This window comes from Scyliorhinus canicula, chromosome 7, assembly GCF_902713615.1.
Source record: "Scyliorhinus canicula chromosome 7, sScyCan1.1, whole genome shotgun sequence".
Lineage (NCBI taxonomy): Eukaryota > Metazoa > Chordata > Chondrichthyes > Carcharhiniformes > Scyliorhinidae > Scyliorhinus > Scyliorhinus canicula.
This window is the reverse complement of record NC_052152.1, coordinates 11070211-11084882: the sequence shown is the minus strand read 5'-3', so window position 1 is coordinate 11084882 and position 14672 is coordinate 11070211. Positions and strand designations below refer to the sequence as shown.

The window sequence follows — 14672 nt, the reverse complement described above, 5'->3', positions numbered from 1 at the left end:
TTTTCATGGCGATGTGGGGACTTTGTCTCAAAATCGGAGAATCCAGCCCAGAGCCTCTGACAGTGCAGCTTTCTCAGTATGGCACTTGAGAGCCACCCTGGAGTGGAACTCAAACCCATAACCTTCAGGACACAGAGTGAAGCATGCCTTTAACTGAACCACAACTGACACAACCAGACCAGTGTGGTGAGCATTAACCGGAAACTTTCTTTAGTGTCCAGCAAAACAGTCCACAATTTGGGGATTATGGGCGAAATTCTCCGACCCCACGCAGGGTCCGAGAATCGGCCGGCGGCGGCGTTATTCCCGCTCCCGCCATGTTAGGAATTATCCAACCCGCCATAAAACGGCGTTGTTCAAATCCCGCCGGCAGCCTCGGAGAACAGCTGGCGCCGGCGGGATGTCATGTTATTTTTAGGGTGAATAATTCTCCGGCCCGGATGGGCCGAAGTCCCGCCGACGTGGCCACGGGTCACGTTGGCGAAAGTCAAAGTAGGTTTATATTGATGATGGTTGACGCCATTCAGTAACCTACATCGAGTGCGTGGGGGGGTGGGTAGCGGCGTTGGAGAGGGGTGGAGAGGGGTGGGGAGGGGGGAGGGGGGGGGTAGTGGTGGGGAGTTGGGGGTGGTAGGGGTGGGGGAGGGGGGTCGGGGTGGGGGGGAGGGTGTGGGGGGAAGGGGGTGGGGGGGTAGGGGTGGGGGTGGGGGTAGGGGTAGGGGTAGAGGTAGGGGATAGGGGTAGGGGGTTGGGGTAGGGAGCAGCGGCATGCAGGGGGGGGGCGACGGTGCGTTGGCCCCGGGCATCCATTGGATGGGGGCATCAGCAGATTTTCCTCAAGGCTCCCCTTCCTCCTAGCTGCCTTGTCTTTGTTTGAGAGAGAGAGAGAGAGAGGGAGATTGTGGGGACAGACAGAGAGAGAGTTACAGAGAGAGGGAGTCCCGTCCGTCCTCTGGCTGAGAGCAGGGCTTTGGTGAGTATATTGCAATCTGCCTAAACCCAGGAATATTGCCTGGTTAGAATGCAGAGGGAAATGCTGGGATCCCGGGGTGAGAGATGTGTCTGGATTTGTCTATTTCAGCTTCAGCCTCTGCGATTTCAGGTCAGTTTCACAACAACAGGAAAAACGCGCAGAGAGAGAGGGTAAAACTTTTGGCAAAGTTTCTGGGTTCTGCCTTTATAATTCACAGCGCACATGGCGGAGGCCGCTTGTGAACCTGGCCCGCAAAATAGTGCCCCCTCCTTTGGCCCGACCGCCCGCCCCGGACCACCCCCCCTCCCCACAGTGCCCCCAGGCCCTGATAAAGTCCCCACCGCTCACGGATCGGCCCTCCTCCGAAAGTGGTGGCGCTGGATTGATTCCGCAGCCGCCACACCGAGCTCCCGACGGATGAGACGACATGCGGCCAACGCCGTCGGGAACTCGGCCGGTCGGGGGCGGAGCATTGGGGGCGGGCCTCAGGCAATGTCCTGAGGCCGTCGATAAATTGCATGGCGTACTCTCCGGGTAAGCTGCTTTGGAGGGGGCGGTGCATCGCGAAAGTGGCGCCACCCCGATTTGGTCGGGAACTTTGATTCTCTGGCCAATCGCCAAACACGATTTTGGCGTCGGTGCCCATAGAATCCAGCCCTGTATTTCAATTGGTATCTACAATATCTAAACCTCTTGCATGTAGTGGCACATCCTCTCAGTGTCACGCTTACTTTCTGTCACCCTTATGTCATCACACTTTCAATGTCACACTTTAGCCAACCCATTGTCTCCCTGTGACCAATACCTTGGAGATCTGCTGGTACACTCTCAAATATAAACTACTCTAGGCAGGTACTGTGAATGGTGAATGGTGGTGCCTCTAGCTAGGGAAATAGAATTAAAAAGTACTTAAGTCAGTTTAAAACTATAAAGAACTTTGGTTAGACTATACATGGATTATTGTGCACATTTATGAGCTCCAAGCTACAAAAAGGATATTAAATATTGGAAAAAGTGAAAAAAGTTAGACAAAGATAGTAACAAAACTGAGAGGTCATAATTAACAGGGTCACCAGCGGCCATTCGCGCCAGCCGGCGGAGCGGGAGCCACTCCGGTGCGGGCCAAGCCCCTAAAGGTGCGGAGAATTCCGCAGCTTTGGGGAGACCCGACGCCGGAGTGGTTCTCGCCACTCCACAACGCCGGGACCTCCCGCCCCGGCGGGTAGGGGAGAATCCCGACCCATATCTTTATAGTCTGAAATAACAGCTTGAAGTAAACAGCCATGTTTATATTAAATAGACCTTGGAAAGTACGTAAAATGAACTACGTATTACGTATGTTCTTGCCCTTGGCTGAAAACAACTCGAGTACGCATTTGTTATCTTTTGGAGGACAATGTGTTATCATAATAAGGCCGAGACCAAAATACTAAGCAGTATTTTGTTTACGTTACCTGACCTACTTATTTTCATTCAAAAGCAGTGTTAAACTATAGTCAAGCATTTCCCAGCATGCTTCTAAGTGGGCAACTCATTAATTTCCCTTCCACAATTATAGTTAGGTAGCTGTTTTTTGATCAGGGCAGACACGGTGGGCCGAAGGGCCTTTTCTGTGCTGTCGACCTCTATGACTCTGTGATTTTGTGATTTGTCGGGAAGACCACAACTCGGAGCTATAAATATATGATAAGGTGAATTGGAAGGAAGTTGCTTTACAGACCAATCTGTTTCTATGCTCTAATTTTCTACGCACCTAAAATTCAACCCAAAGGACAACTCTGGTCTCTCGGCCTTTCACCTTTGACGTTGGAAGAATAGCTGCCTCATAGGCCTCAGCTCTCCATCCAAAACCTGGGCCTTCCTGAGATATTGACCTGGTCATAATTCCTTTCTTTCCCTTTCCTTGCTGTCCAACGAAAATGAGGTAGGGTTTTCTCAGATCCCATGCATCAAGTGAAATTGAAATGGACCAATGGAATAAATTGGTGAACAAGTGAGGTTTTACTCCTCTCCCTGTGTGCCACGGGTATCACCTGCACCATTTTCCTCTCATTTCTTCCTTTAGTTGCTGACGTACCAGCTGTAGATTTCTAGCCTTTCTGTCTCCGCTATAAATATACGGCTAAAATGGCGATGTACTCTCTGCATTGGTGTAGAAGACATTAATTAATATCACCCTCACTTTTACAGCTACACACTGCGATGGAAGGTTTCTGCTCACCGGCTCATTCGGTTCATTCCATTCAATGAATTTTCCCAATCCATATGACCCTGGTATTCTCTGCCGATGGATTATAAGGTAAATTACCGGAACAATTCTTCATTCTGGATTTTAAAATAATTTTCTCCCTTCTCTATTAATTCTAGTCCTCGTTTTCAGTCCAGCTTCACAGGGAGCAGAAGGCCTTCACTGCCTCATTCAAAGCTGTATAGCTGTGGCTCATTGAGCATTATTCTTGCCTCTTAGTTGCAAGTCTTCCAACACCAGGTTAAAGTCCAACAGGTTTGTTTCAAATCACTACCTCTTCATTCACCTGAGGAAGGAGCAATGCTCTGAAAGCTAGTGGTTTGAAACAAACCTGTTGGACTTTAACCTGGTGCTGTAAGACTTCTTACTGTGCTCACCCCAGTCCAACGCCGGCATCTCCACACCTTAGTTTCAAGGTTGTGTGTTCAAGCCCCACGTCACAAGACTACGATGATACAATCTAGGTGCGTGCTCCTAAAGCAATGCTGAGAAAGGGCTGAGGTTTAGGATGCTGCTGGAAGAAAAAAAAGTTATAAAAGGCCAGTTCAGACCAGAACTCTTATTTCCCAGTTTTTACTGTGGTTTCCTAGCTTTTAGTTGAGGTGTTACAGTAAAGTGACCATAGTCCAGATGACCACGGTCAACTTTCCCCCTTGAGGAGGGGTGCTGACTGGCGGTGATTTAATCTGAGGGTCACCACACCTCAGGCGAGGGGGAAGTTTGAGAAGGCGGGTCCTCACGAATAACCTCACTCGGTACGGGAATCGAACTCACGCTGTTGGCATCTCTCCGCATCACAAACCAGCAAGGCAGCCAACTCTGCAAACTGACCCCCAAGATGTCAAATAGAGACCCCACCTGCCATTTTGGGTGGATGCAAAGGATCTTGTGGCACTATTTCAAAGCAGAGCCGGGATGTACTGGTCACTGTCTGGCCTTGAAACTACGACACTTAAAATAAACTGATGATCCAGCAGTTATCAGCTCCCATGCAATGAGTAAAGAGCTGCCATTAAATCAACTTGTGGAATAAGGGCAGCATGGTGGCCTAGTGGTTAGCACAACTGCCTCACGGCGCTGAGGTCCCAGGTTCGATCCCGGCTCTGGGTTACTGTCCGTGTGGAGTTTGCACATTCTCCCCGTGTCTGCATGGGTTTCGCCCCCACAACCCAAAAATGTGCAGAGTAGGTGGATTGGACATGCTAAATTGCCCCTTAATTGGAAAAAATAATTGGGTAATCTAAATTTATTAAAAAAAAATTAAAAAACTTGTGGAATAAAACTGGTGGTGCCCAACATACCACATACCACCCCTCCTGTGGGCCCAGATCCCCACTTGAACCTTTATCTTTTTCTCTCATCTCTCAGCTGAGTTCAGAGACTATCACATTGCCTTTTGTGGATCTTACTTACACTAATTAATTACCGCCATCGTGGGGGCTGGTTTAGCTCACTTGGCTAGACAGTTGGCTTGCGATGCAGGACAAGGCCAGCAGCATGGGTTCAATTCCCATACCGGCTGAGGTTATTCTCGTGCCGGCATTCTCAACATTGCCCCTTGCCTGAGGTGTGGTGACCCTCAGGTTAAATCACCACCCGTCAGCTCTCTTCCCCTCAAAGGTGAAAGCAGCTTATGGTCATCTGAGAATATGATGACTTTACCTCCATCCCTAAATTACAACTGTGTCTGTACTTCAGACGTAGGGCGCTCTTTCCAAGGCCCTCCACCCTCCCAGTAATCCCACCTAACCTGTCCTTTTTGGACACTAAGGGCAATTTAGCATGCCCAATCCACCTAACCTGCGCATCTTTGGACTGTGGGAGGAAACCGGAGCACCCGGAGGAAACCCACGCAGGCACGGGGAGAACGTGCAGACTCCGCACAGACAGTGACCCAAACTGGAGTTGTGAAGCAACTGTGCTGACCACTGTGTTACTGTGAATGTGGCACCACCCTGATTGAGGGAGGGTGCCAGATTCACAAAGAAAACAGGAGCGACAGGGCAAACAAGAACCTTACTCTCTCTTGTTCATCTGCTCCCATCCTGGGAATAACCACATCAGTACCCCTCCTGCTCAGATTCATGAAATGTGTGTTCCATTCTTCCAGTTGGCTTTCTGCTGTATGTTTATAAGTATTATAATGACGATGATGAAACTAATGTGTTATGTTCAAAGTGATGAAAAATGGAACATCACAAGCCCCTTCGGGATCAGATTAATTTTAACTCAAGCCAGATAATGAGACCTAAAACTTGATCAAATAGGCTGAAAGGAGGTTTTTAGGGTAATTTCTAATGTGGTGCACATGAAACTGGACCCGGGCCCCCAGGTGGCCATATTCAGGGTGTCGGACAGGCTGGGGTTGGAAATGGGTGCAGAGGCAGATGTTGTAGCCTTCGCCTCGTTGATCGCCCGAAGGCAGATCCTGATGGGATGGAGAGCAACCTCTCCACCCTGTGCCCTGGTGTGGCGGGGGGGACTTGTTGGAATACTTGACTCTTGAGAAGGTTAAGTGTGAACTGAGGGGAAGGACGGAGGGATTCTACAATTCATGGGCATTATTCATCATGCACTTGCAAGAACTGGATACCATCGAACATTAGTTGGGGGGGTGGGTGGGAGGGTTGGGGGGAGGGGGGGGGGGGGCGGTGTGAGTTGGTGGTGACTATGGGTGATTCCTGGAACCTTTTTGTCATTTGTTTATGTGAACATGCGGGCTAATGTTTGGGGTTTGGTGGGAGGATGGGATCGTTGTTATTGATATGGGGATTGACATATTTGTTACTGATTATTGTTTGTTGTTGGTGGGTGTAAATTTGGGAGAAAATGTGAAAAAGGAGGAGAGTAAAAAAAATTTTTTGAGAAAATAGGCTTGCCTTCAGAGGCATCTAAAGGCGGGAAGAGAGGTGGAGAGGCAGAGTGATTTAGCGACGGAATTCCGAAAACTCATGTCCTAGGCATGAAACAAAATCACTGCAGGCAACCTTTCCATGAACTGAAGTTCACAAAGGGTGGGAGATGGGGGTGCTGGACAGAAGAACATTGGAAATAGTCAAGTCCATAGAAAACACTCCTCCTGCAACACAGCTGTTAAAGTTACAGCCAATGAGATGAGGGAGCTGAGGACCCTGCCTCCATTTTAACCTCCTTCGTGCGCATCCCATTTAATCTGGATGCGGAGGGTGGGAAGCAATTAAAATCACCCCCTGTATGCCAACCCCACTTTAAGAAAGTAATTATATTAAGGTAAAGCGGGACCTGCAGTATTTCAGGTCCCAGTTGTGCGGCTGTTCAAAGCCCGACATCTGCTCAAAATACCTCATCAGAGTCTGTTCTTCACCATGTATTTTATTTCCACCAATATATTTTCAGGTGAGTACTTGGTTTTACTGCTTCCTGGAAATATGGTAATTGTTTTGCTTACCATCTCTCACTACCTGCATTATAAATTTGCTTTAGCAAGAGAGCAGATGGTACATGAGGAGTATTTAAAATACTTATCAATTTGACTATTGCATTGTCATTAAAAGAACTATTAAGCTTTTACACACAATTAATGCGCACAAGACGTTAATATAACATAAGGTGCAAATCACAGTATATGTGATTAATATGGCACACACACAAACAAAAATAACCAACATCAAACAACGCGACTCCTCTGAGAGCTTCCATTTCTTGTCCAATTGTACAGGTTAGGTATTTCAGCTTGAGTGGATCGCTTACACTGGCATAATTGAGATGGAACAGGTCGAGGCAGGGAGCACTTAATGTCATCTCCCTGTGTGTCATTCATATACGTATTAGGAGATGTTGACTTTCCACCAGTTCCTGAATGAGGATTGACAGTTGCTAAGATCCAGCGTTTTAGCAAGACTAACTTAATACAGGACCAGTGGATGCCCTGAAGGGACAAGAGCTTCACGTAGCAAATAAAATGACCATGCTTGATAAAAGATGTGAGCGATAACTGAAACTAGACGATATAATGTACAAGAGAGCATTGTAAATCCAGGTCGACAGAGAAAGAATGGCAAAGGTAGATTGGAAAAAAAGGTGGCAAGATCTGTAAAAATACACTTGGGAGGGACGTCAAGATGAAGACAATTTGTTTTCACAATTATGCTGGAAGCTTAGGAAGTGGGTGAGGAAATTTGCAGATATTTTAGCCGAAATCTTCCAAAGTTCAAACTATTCAGGAACTTTGGAAAATTACAAATATTCTTTCAGAAAAGCGAGAGAGAGAAAAAAACCAGGAAATGATAAACCTGTTTGCATAGAATCTGTTGTTGGAGAGTTATTGAAATCTAACAATAAAAGCAGAATGATGGAAAAAATAGAGAAATTTCAGAGTTCGGAAACTCACATGACAATCATCTGGGAGAGATTCTTAGAAGAAATCAACACACACTAACTTGGGTTCAAAGCGGAGTGTATGTCTTTGACCACATCCATTCTGTGTGCTTAAAAGGGACTTTGTGTGTTTTTAAAAATAAATTTAGAGTACCCAATTATTTTTTCCAATTAAGGGGCAATTTAGCATGGCCAATCCACCTATCCTGCACATAGTTGGGATGTGGGGGTGAAACCCACGCAGACACGGGGAGAATGTGCAAACTCCACACGGACAGTGACCAAGGGCTGGGATTCGAACCCAGGCCCTCAGCGTGGCAGGCAGCAATGCTAACCACTGTGCCACCGTGCTGCCCTGGGACTTTGTGTGTTAATGGGACTTTTTTAGCTTAAGATGTATTTTGTAAACCATGTTAATCTTAATATCTGTGTGTATTTGTTAAGCTGATGGGGGAGTAAAGATATATTGTATAATAATCCAACTTTTCATGTTTAATAAAAGTTTGTTACTTGTTAGTAAAATGAATTTGAGGCCCTTTGACCCTGTTCCTTCACATTTGTTTCGAAGTAAATGTTACGGGGCTGGATTCTCCATCGGAGGTATCCTCCGCTTCGCCGACAGTGCATTCACACCCACGGATTTCCCGATGTCATGGGCGTGGCCACAATTGGAAACCCCATTGGCAGGCTGCCGGGACGGAGAATCCCGCCCACGGGCTTTGAGCCACGGTTCCATTCTGGAATCTTCCAGTCCAGTTATAACAGCAGCTGGGACTCTAACGACATATTGTGTAAGAAGCTTCTAAAATAGTCAAGTGAATCAGGAAAGTTAAGTCATAGTAAAATAAAATGTAAAATCAAGGCATGCTTACTTATCTTCGCCTTAAATGCTGCTCCGGGCTGTTATATCTCTATGGTGCCTTCCATTTTCCAATGGACTACAAGCAAGTTTCCTATTGGCACTAGGTACCACGGCATGAAAACACGTGTGTATATCTGTGTCTGTCTTCATGCGTGCGTGCCTGTGTGGTCAAGACCTGTTTCCCCACCCGACCCTTGATTCAGCCATTTTGATCACAGATGGAGGCCCTCCTCTCCTTTAAAGGAAAATGAACGTCCATTATTTCCAGGCAGCGGTTGCCAACCCTTAATCACTGCCTTCTCGGCTCCAGGAATCAAACATTCATCTCGTTGACACTGCTGTGAGCCAAGCCGCAGTGGGAGAAAAGTATGGAAAGACATTAAAAATGATCTCCTCCGCTTTTCTTCAAACGGTTTGTTTATTAGTTGTAAAGCTATTGAAGATTGTGGTGAGAGAGTGGGGTGGGATGCTTTAAAAGCAAGCCATGTGTTCAAACCTCCAGGAACATAACCAATCAGAGTTGGGCTCCGATTTTTGGAGCATGAATCTGAGTGTCTGGTCTAAAGCGTCACTCTCTCCATATTCAGATTAACCAAACCTTCATCAAGTCCGTTAGTTATTAGGCAGCTCACCAGCAGCTTTCGCAGTGTAAAATGAGCGATGCTATCTGCTTCATGATTGACCTACATGATTTCCATGAATGAAAACATGTGAAAATGTCTGGCCCTGGTAACTGGCAGTTTGTAAGGTCAGATATTAACTCAAGGATTCCTGCCACCTGCATGAAGATCTGTCCTCCCCTTCCTGCCCCTCTTTCTTCATTTTCCCAGATCTCCGCTCCTCCACTCCCTCCCTTGATCTCTCCTTCATTTCCCCAGCCCTCCCTTTGTCTCTTCTACCCTTCCTGGCCACTGCCCTACCCCCCCCCCCCCCCCCCCCCCCCCCCTCCCACCATTACATTGGATTGCACAGGATCTAGGGCACAAGAAAAGACCATCCAGCCCAAAATGTACATTCCGGTGTTTATGCTGCACCCAAAACTCCTTCCATACTTAGAACATAGAACATAGAACACTACAGCGCAGTACGGGCCCTTCGGCCCTCGATGTTGCGCCGACCTGTGAAACCATCTGAAGCCTATCTGACCTACACTATTCCATTTTCATCCATATGTCTATCCAGTGACCACTTAAATGCCCTTAAGGTTGGCGAGTCTACTACTGTTGCAGGCAGGGCGTTCCACACCCCTACTACTCTCTGAGTAAAGAAACTGCCTCTGACATCTGTCCTATATCTCTCACCCCTCAATTTAAAGCTATGTCCCCTCGTGTTGGTCATCACCATCCGAGGAAAAAGACTCTCACTGTCCACCCTATCTAACCCTCTGACTATCTTATATGTCTCTATTAAGTCACCTCTCAGCCTTCTCCTCTCTAACGAAAACAACCTCAATTCCCTGAGCCTTTCCTCGTAAGACCTTCCCTCCATACCAGGCAACATCCTAGTAAATCTCCTCTGAACCCTTTCCAAAGCTTCCACATCCTTCCTATAATGTGGTGACCAGAACTGCACGCAGTACTCCAGGTGTGGCCGCACCAGAGTTATGTACAGCTGCGGCATGACCATGTGGTTCCGAAACTCAATCCCCCTGCTTATAAAGGCTAGCACACCATATGCCTTCTTAACAGCCCTATTAACCTGGGTGGCAACTTTCAAGGATTTATGTACCTGGATGCCGAGATCTCTCTGTTCATCTACACTACCAAGAATCTTGCCATTAGCCCAGTACTCTGCATTCCTGTTACTCCTTCCAAAGTGAACCACCTCACACTTTTCCGCATTAAACTCCATCTGCCACCTCTCAGCCCAGCTCTGCAGCTTATCTATGTCCCTCTGTATCCTATAACATCCTTCAGCACTATCCACAACTCCACCGACCTTCGTGTCATCTGCAAATTTACTAACCCATCCTTCTACACCCTCTTCCAGGTCATTTATAAAAATGACAAACAGCAGTGGCCCCAAAACAGATCCTTGCGGTACACCACTAGTAACTGAACTCCAGGATGAACATTTGCCATCAACCACCACCCTCTGTCTTCTTTCAGCTAGCCAATTACTGATCCAAACCGCTAAATCACCTTCAATTCCATACTTCCTTATTTTCTGCAATAGCCTACCATGGGGAACCTTATCAAACGCCTTACTGAAATCCATATACACCACATCAACAGCTTTACCCTGATCCACCTGTTTGGTCACCTTCTCAAAAAACTCAATAAGGTTTGTGAGACATGACCTACCCTTCACAAAACCGTGTTGAGTATCGCTAATCAACTTGTTCTTTTCAAGATGATTATAAACCCTATCTCTTATAACCTTTTCCAACATTTTACCCACAACCGAAGTAAGGCTCACAGGTCTATAATTACCAGGGTTGTCTCTACTCCCCTTCTTGAACAAGGGGACAACATTTGCTATCCTCCAGTCTTCCGGCACTATTCCTGTCGACAAAGACAACATAAATATCAAGGACAAAGGCTCTGCAATCTCCTCCCTGGCTTCCCAGAGAATCCTAGGATAAATCCCATCTGGCCCAGGGGACTTATCTATTTTGACATTTTCTAAAATTGCTAACACCTCCTCCTTTTGAACCTTAATTCCATCTAGCCTGGTCGACTGAACCTGAGTGTTCTCCTTGACAACATTGTCTTTCTCCAGTGTAAACACTGACGAAAAATATCCATTTAATGCTTCCCCTATCTCCTCTGATTCCACACACAACTTTCCACTACTATCCTTGATTGGCCCTAATCTTACTCGAGTCATTCTTTTGTTCCTGATATACCTATAGAAAGCCTTAGGGTTTTTCTTGATCCTATCCGCCAACGACTTTTCGTGTCCTCTCCTCGCTCTTCTTAACTCTCCCTTTAGGTCCTTCCTGGCTAACTTGTAACTCTCAAGTGCCCTAACTGAGCCTTCATGTCTCATCCTAACATAAGCCTTCTTCTTCCTCTTGACAAGTGCTGCAACTTCCTTAGTAAACCACGGCTCCCTTGCTCGACAACTTTCTCCCTGCCTGACAGGTACATACTTATCAAGGACACGCAGTAGCTGTTCCTTGAAAAAGCTCCACATTTCGATTGTACCCATCCCCTGCAGTTTCCTTCCCCATCCTATACATCCTAAATCTTGCCGAATAGCATCATAATTGCCTTTCCCCCAGCTATAATTCTTGCCTTGCGGTATATACCTATCCCTGCCCATTGCTAAAGTAAACATAACCGAGTTGTGATCACTATCACCAAAGTGCTCACCTACATCTAAATCTAACACCTGGCCGGGTTCATTACCCAGTACCAAATCCAATGTGGCCTCGCCCCTTGTTGGTCTGTCTACATACTGTGTCAGAAAACCCTCCTGCACACACTGCACAAAAACTGACCCATCTATAGTACTCGAACTATAGTATTTCCAGTCAATATTTGGAAAGTTAAAGTCCCCCATAACAACTACCCTGTTACTCTCGCTCCTGTCAAGAATCATCTTTGCAATCCTTGGTCCAAGGATTTGAACTTCTCGTCCAAATCTAACATTGTAACTCTCTGTTCCCTTCTCTTTCACATAATTGTCTAGATTCCCCTTAAACCCATCATTTCCCAGCTACTATAAAGATGGTTGTGGGTGGGCAGCACGATGGCGCCGTGGGTTAGCACTGTGGCCTCACGGCGCCGAGGTCCTAGGTTCGATCCCGGCTCTGGGTCACTGTCCGTGTGGAGTTTGCACATTCTCCCCGCGTCTGCGTGGGTTTCGCCCCCACAACCCAAAGATGTGCAGGGCAGGTGGATTGGACAAGCTAAATTGCCCCTTAAAAATGGAAAAAAATGAATTGGGTATTCTAAATTTATTTTAAAAATACAAACATGGTTGTGGGTTGTCAGACTGTTAATCAATTTGAGATTCCTCCTAATGTGCATACAATGTAGGAGCAAGAGTAGATCATTAGGCTCCTCAGGCCTGATCCACCATTGAATAAGATCATGGCTGATCCGATTTGTGCTTCAACTCCACTTTCCTTCTGACCACCTTTGACTCCATTGTCAATCAAGAACATATCTAACTCAGTTTTAATAATACTCATTTACCCTGCCTCCTCCAATCTCTGGGGAAGAGAATTCCAAAGACTGAAGACCCTCTGAGAGAAATACAATTGTGGCTACAAGTGACAGTACTTTTTTCTGCAGCGAGGGACTCACCTCCTGACTCCTCAAGACCTGTCCACAGGATTCAAATCAGGATTGGGATGGAATGTTCTGCACTTTCCTGAATGTGTGGAGCTCCAAGAGCACCATCTAGGTCAAACCCGCCACCTTGATTGGGACCCCCCTCCACCACCTTCAGCAGTCACTCCTCTCACCATCGATACACAGTGGCAGCGTCGTGTTCTATTTACATGTTGCACCACAGCAACTCACCAATGTTCCTTCGACAGCACATTCCTAACCCCAGACCTCTACCACTGTTTGGGTTCTGAAAGGTAAGCCATCTGATTGACATATCTGGCTTTCCATAGTCATGTGACTATGCCGTGAGGCTGCCTCTGGAGGAAGACATTTCAAGACCCGTTCGACAAAAAAAACTCCCATTGAGACAAGATACTAAAGAATACTGTTATCCTCACAAAGGAAAGGCCCACCCAGAAGGACAAAGGCAGCAGATGCATGGGAACACCAGCATCTTGAGGCTCCCCTCGAAGTCACACAGCATCCTGACTTGGAAATATATCACCGTTCCTGCACTGTCGCCGGGCCAAAATCCAGGAACTCCTTCACTCCATCACTGTGGACCCATCTATAGCACAGGGACTTCAGTGGTCCTAGAAGGCAGCTCACCACCACCTTATAAAGGGCAATTAGCGAGAGGTAATGAATGCTGGCCCAGCCAGTGACACCCACATCCTGTGAAGCAAATAAAAAATAATATTCCAGCACTTTCCCTATGACAGAGGTTAAGCCATCTGGCCTGCAGCTTTTTTTGCTTTCTTTCTCCCTCCTTTCATGAATGGAGTTGCTTCACTCTGTTCTCCAAGGGAAGTGCTCAGAAATATAAAAGCAGCAACAGTACAGGACCTGGTAAGCTCTTTGTCTAACAGGAGAGGCTGTTGTTGGTGCTGAATTCCCTGGAGTGGTCTCGGAATGTCTCACACCACCACTGCGGTAAGTATCTTGTTTGTGGAAAATCAGAGCTGATAAGTTTCGGAGAAAATTTGAGCCTCATATGTCTCCCTTGTGTTTGTGACTAGAGTTGAACCAGGCCTTTACATAAAGGTGAATTTCACTGGCTTCAAAACCGAGGAATGGACTGATAACCTTAATCTGTACAAAGGAACGGGATCCAGTAAAACATTAATCGGTAGGCAATCAACAACTATTTACGTTAAATTTGCTTTCCTTTTCTCTGTGAGGCGAGGGAGGGGTGCACGGACATAAGACCACGACTGAGTGAAATATGAATTGAATGTGTAGTTAGGATTTGGGGGATAAGTTCCAGTAGGCAATCCTTAAATTTAGAACAAAGAAAAGAACAAAGGAAATTACAGCACAGGAACAGGCCCTTCGGCCCTCCCAGCCTGTGCCGATCCAGATCCTTTATCTAAACCTGTCGCCTATTTTCCAAGGATCTACTTCCCTCTGTTCCCCGCCCGTTCATATATCTGTCTAGATGCATCTTAAATGATGCTATCGTGCCCGCCTCTACCACCTCCGCTGGCAAAGCGTTCCAGGCACCCACCACCCTCTGCGTAAAAAACTTCCCACACACATCTCCCTTAAACTTTCCCCCTCTCACCTTGAAATCGTGACCCCTTGTAATTGACACCCCCCACTCTTGGAAAAAGCTTGTTGCTATCCACCCTGTCCATACCTCTCATAATTTTGTAGACCTCAATCAGGTCCCCCCTCAACCTCCGTCTTTCCAATGAAAACAATCCTAATCTACTCAACCTTTCTTCATAACTAGCACCCTCCATACCAGGCAACATCCTGGTGAACCTCCTCTGCACCCTTTCTAAAGCATCCACATCCTTCTGGTAATGTGGCGACCAGAACTGCACACAGTATTCCAAATGTGGCCTAACCAAAGTCATATACAACTGTAACATGACCTGCCGACTCTTGTACTCAATACCCTGTCCAATGAAGGCAAGCATGCTGTATGCCTTCTCGACCACTCTA

At 46.7% G+C, this 14672-nt stretch overlaps 1 protein-coding gene across 1 annotated transcript in view; it reads left to right on the top strand.

The window, feature by feature from the left end:
• The window catches only part of tmprss15 (transmembrane serine protease 15), a 115355-nt gene that overhangs the window by 37198 nt on the left and 63485 nt on the right, over positions 1 to 14672 (top strand). The window contains exons 7-8 of the mRNA XM_038801257.1: positions 3164 to 3272; positions 13742 to 13851. Coding sequence (XP_038657185.1) covers positions 3164 to 3272; positions 13742 to 13851 — 219 coding nt within the window. The remainder of the gene's footprint in view (positions 1 to 3163; positions 3273 to 13741; positions 13852 to 14672) is intronic.